We start from the raw sequence: 5000 nt of genomic DNA, 5'->3' as shown, positions 1-5000 counted from the left end.
TTACTAATTGTGCTAAGTATATGATCAGTGTAATTGAGATAATGTAGTAAATGGTTATCATAATATTTGTAATGCACGAAAATATAATTATCATAACTCTGTGGTCAAAATAAATTACGTAAAATGTGTGTATATGAAGCATGAAGCTGGAAATGATTTTGATTACAATTGCACTATTGGCCACGATAATAAAGATAATAAAGGTAATAGTAGGAACAATAATGATGATGATGAGGAGGAGGATAATTCAGTTGACGATTATATGAATATTTATTTAATCAATGGCGGTAATGATGATGATGAAACAATAATGGGGTAATATCGCTAATAATGATAATGATCTTGATGATGGCCATAGTGATAATGATAGTGATGACTACGATGATAATAGTGATTGTGATAAAGGTAATATTGAATATTGATAATGCTGATTATAGTGATGATAATGATGGAATTAATATAAAAATTATAACAATAATAATGATAGTAGTAATAAAGAATGATAACAATAATAATGATAGTGATGATGATAATAATGATAATGATAACAATGTTAATGATAATAATGATAATAATAACAATGATAATGATAATGACAGTGATAATAATAATAATAATGATAATGATGATAATGATCATGATGATAATGATCATCATCATCATCATCATCATAATAATAATAACAATAATAGTAATAATAATAATAATAATAATAATAATGATAATAATATTAATAATAATAATAATAAAATAATTATTACTACTAATAATAATGATAATAATGATAATGATTAAAATAATAGTAATAACAATGGTAATGATAAAGATGATGATGATAGTGATAATGATGATGATAATAAAGATGATGGAGATGATGAAGAAGATAATGACAATGATAATAATAACGATTCCAATTATAATAACACCCCCTACAACATCAATGCCCCTTTCAGGTACTCCCCTCTCCTGAAGCAGCTGTGTTCCCTGACGCAGCGGCTACACGACCCCCCTAGCTGGCAACACCGCGACCTGATGCTGACCACGGGCTCCCAGGACGGCTTAGATAAGGCCTTCAACATGCTCGTTAACCCGGGGGACTTCGTGCTGGTGGAGGAGCCGTGTTATAGCTCCGTTATCTCGTCGGTGGGTTGACGAGGATTTTCGTGTATCTTTCGACTGTCTTTTGTTTTTTTGGTATTCGGGTGGGGGGGGGGGGGTGTGTTTGTTTTGGTTTTCTGATCTGTTTGTCTCTATGTATATATTAGATAAAAGTATAAGTAATACCTGTATATGTACACACACACACATAAATATATACATATGCATATGTGTGTGTGTGCGTATATACTGTACACACACACACACACACACACACACACACACACACACACACACACACACACACACACACACACACAGCATGCATTCACGTACACTCCCCATAACACATAACACGGACCGCCCAACTGTTGTGTTCCAGCTGACGCCGTACCAAGTGAGGTTCCTCCCAGTCGAGACGGACGCAGAAGGGATGAAGCCTGAAGCCCTGAGAAACGTCCTGTCGCGCTGGAAGCCTCAGGAGGTGCGAGAAGCGACTAAGGATTTCCCGAAGGTGAGTTCCTCTTGACTTTGATGTTTGTAGAGAAAGGTAACTCTGAGGCTAAATAAAGGGTGTGATTCCTGATTGTAGTCTTTGTAGTTATCATTGGTATTATAACTATTATGGTTTTCACTCGTAGTAGTGTTGTTCGGTTGTTGAGATAATTATTGTTGTTATTAACTCTGGACGCCATCAGTGTCACCATCGCCATGCTAATTATTATGAAAAGTATGTTAACTCATCCTGCTTCCTTATTATCGATAAGCTATCATTGATATCATTATCATCACTTTCCCAATCATCGTCATTATCATCCCAAATCTCTTTTTTTTTCTCAGTTTCCTCCTCCTGTTCATATTCATCATTATTACTATCATTATCGTTATCATTATCTTAATAATTACCCTCCCCATGACACACTACCATTCCCATTCCTAAACTGAGATAAGACACACCTATAGCATTCCTAAGGTGATGGAAGAGCCACCTTGAACATTCCCATTCCCATTCCCATTCCCGAGTGATACAAGAGCCACCTTGAACATTCCCATTCCCATTCCCGAGCTGATATAAGAAACCACCATTAGCAGTTCCAGTCCTATTCCTAAACTGATTTAAAAGATACCTACAGCATTCCCACCTTCAGCATTCCCATTCCCATTCCCGAACTGACATAAAAAACACCTTCAACACTTCCCATTCCCACCCCGAACCGATCTAAACTCCATCTTTATCATTCCCATTCCCGAATCGACATTCCAACCCCCGAATCGATCTCAACTTATCATTCCCATTCCCAAATATTTCAAACAATTCTTCACCCTTATTATTCCCATTCCCAAACCGACCTAAACTCCACCCTTATCATTAACATTTCCATTCCTACCCCCAAACCGACCGAAACTCTACCCTTATCATTCCCATTCCCGAATCACTCCCATTCCCATTCCTACTCCCAAATCGACCAAAATTCCACCCTTATCACTCCCATTCCCAAACCGACCTAAACTCCACCCCTCATCAATCCCATTCCCATTCCCATTCCCGAATCACTCCCATACCCATTCCCAAACCGACCTAAACTCAACCCCTCATCACTCCCATTCCCATTCCCGAATCACTCCCATTCCCATTCCTACTCCCAAACCAACCTTAACTCCATCCCTCACCACTCCCATTCCCATTCCTACTCCCAAATCGACCTAAAACCCACCCATATCACTTCCATTCCCATTCCTAAACCGACCTAAACTCCACCCCTCATCACTCCAATTCCCATTCCCGAATCACTCCCATTCCCATTTCCGAATCACTCCCATTCCCATTCCCGAATCACTCCCATTCCCATTCCCGAATCACTCCCATTCCCATTCCCGAATCACTCCCATACCCATTCCCGAATCACTCCCACTCCCATTCCTACTCCCAAACCAACCTAAACACCACCCCTCACCCCTCACCACTCCCATTCCCATTCCCGCCGCAGTTCCTGTACACCAACCCGACCGGCGCCAACCCGTCCGGAGGTGTCCTGGGCGAGGCGAGGCGGCTCGAGATCTACGCCATCGCCTGCGAGTACAACTTCCTTATTCTGGAAGACGATCCGTATTATCTCCAGGTTTATCTCGAGGTGGGGGGTGCTCTTGTGTGTTTGTTTGTTTGTTTGTTTAGTTGTTGTTATTTATATATTGTTATTATTATTTGTTATTGTTTATTTATTTATTTATTCATTATTATTTGTTGTTTATTTATTTATTCATTATTATTTGTTATTTGTTTATTTATTCATTATTATTTGTTATTTATTTATTCATTATTATTTGTTATTTATTTATTTATTCATTATTATTTGTTATTTATTTATTTATTCATTAGTATTTGTTATCTATTTATTTATTTATCTATTATTAATTAATTTAATTATTATTTATTTAGTTATTTATATATTATTATTATATATCTATTTACTTATTTTTAGCTTATATGGTGTTTATTTTCTGTGTTTACAGGTGTCTAATCATTAAATTTGACATAACATCAATGACAGCCTTTGAGTAAAGCTCTTGAAATTATAATTTATCCCTTTAGTGTTTATTTGCCTGTTTGTGTATGTGTTCGTTCGTGCGTTATTTGTTTTATCTTTGAATATAAAACAGCTTTTGAGTAAATGGCAAACCTTTTGAGTAAAGGGCATGGAATCCATATATTTATTTCCCTTTCTCCCTTGATTACCCAAACGTACAGTTAACACCTACTTTACGTCAACTTCTATCCTATTTAACTTTAAACAACAATTTAACAAGCACGTAGAGGCGTCGCGTCGAGGGAAAGGAAATTGCCCGTGTCTTTTCTCCCGTATCTTTCTCTAATAATTATCCAAACGTACAGTTAACACCTACTTAACATTAGTGTCCATCGTTTTTACCCTTAAACGCCGATTTAACAAACCTGTAGCAGCATCGCGTTGAGGGAAAGAACATTACCCATGTCTTTATTTTCCTCCTTCCTTTTCCCTTAGCAACCTCCGCCCAGTTTCTTGAAGATTGATACTGAGTGTCGAGTTCTCAGGTTCGACTCCTTTTCGAAGACGCTGGGAGGGGGCCTGAGGGTCGGGTACGCAACAGGTGCCAAGGCGCTGATTGATAAGATGGTGTTACATGCCCAGGTCTCGAATCAGTGCGTTTCGCTAATGTCTCAGGTGAGCGGCGAATTGGGCATACGTAAGTGGACAAGCTATGATTATTTTAAGTGCATGTACGTAGATGGACGTAGATGTATATGATTGTATGCAATAGTATGTACATGGTGCTGTGTGTGGGTTTCTTGATGTATGTAAGACTCTATGTACATGGTGGTGTGCGTGAGTTTTTTTTTATGTATACATGCAATATGAAAGATGTGTATGGTTACGTGTGGGTTGGTATGACTCTAGAATTTGTATGTATCTGTTCATCTATTAGTCAGGAAGTGTGTGTGGAAGAGTGTGTTGGCTTTGTATGGCTTGCTCATTTATTAAATCAAAATGTGTGGTAGAGTGTGTGTTGGCGTTGCTCTGTATAGCTTGTGTGTATATTGTTCCATTCATCATTCAGGAATGATAGAGCGTACGTTGGCTCTGAATGGCTTGTTTATGCATCAATTAATTCACTATACAGGAAGAACATGGTAAAATGCGTGTTGGTGAGGCTCTGTATGGCTAATTTAGGCATTGGTTCATTCATTCATTCATTCATTCATTTGTTACCCAGGGATATCTGAGCACAATACAAAACCATTCTCTTCGGCAGGTGATCGTAAGTGAACTGCTGCGGAAATGGGGCGAAGATGGTTTCCTCAAACACTCGCACAACATCACTCTTTTCTACAAACAACAGAGAGACGCCATTGTAGCCTCCGCGGA

General features: G+C 38.2%; 1 protein-coding gene across 1 annotated transcript in view; it reads left to right on the top strand.

The window, feature by feature from the left end:
* The window catches only part of LOC125044941 (kynurenine/alpha-aminoadipate aminotransferase, mitochondrial-like), an 8724-nt gene that overhangs the window by 2809 nt on the left and 915 nt on the right, over positions 1–5000 (top strand). The window contains exons 4-8 of the mRNA XM_047641902.1: positions 954–1143; positions 1481–1612; positions 3087–3230; positions 4119–4298; positions 4888–5000. The exon at positions 4888–5000 is cut by the window's right edge and continues 14 nt beyond it. Of these exons, the coding sequence (XP_047497858.1) occupies positions 954–1143; positions 1481–1612; positions 3087–3230; positions 4119–4298; positions 4888–5000 (759 nt within the window). The remainder of the gene's footprint in view (positions 1–953; positions 1144–1480; positions 1613–3086; positions 3231–4118; positions 4299–4887) is intronic.

Source organism: Penaeus chinensis, chromosome 36 (genome assembly GCF_019202785.1).
Source record: "Penaeus chinensis breed Huanghai No. 1 chromosome 36, ASM1920278v2, whole genome shotgun sequence".
Lineage (NCBI taxonomy): Eukaryota > Metazoa > Arthropoda > Malacostraca > Decapoda > Penaeidae > Penaeus > Penaeus chinensis.
This window is presented reverse-complemented; position numbering and strand designations above follow the sequence as displayed.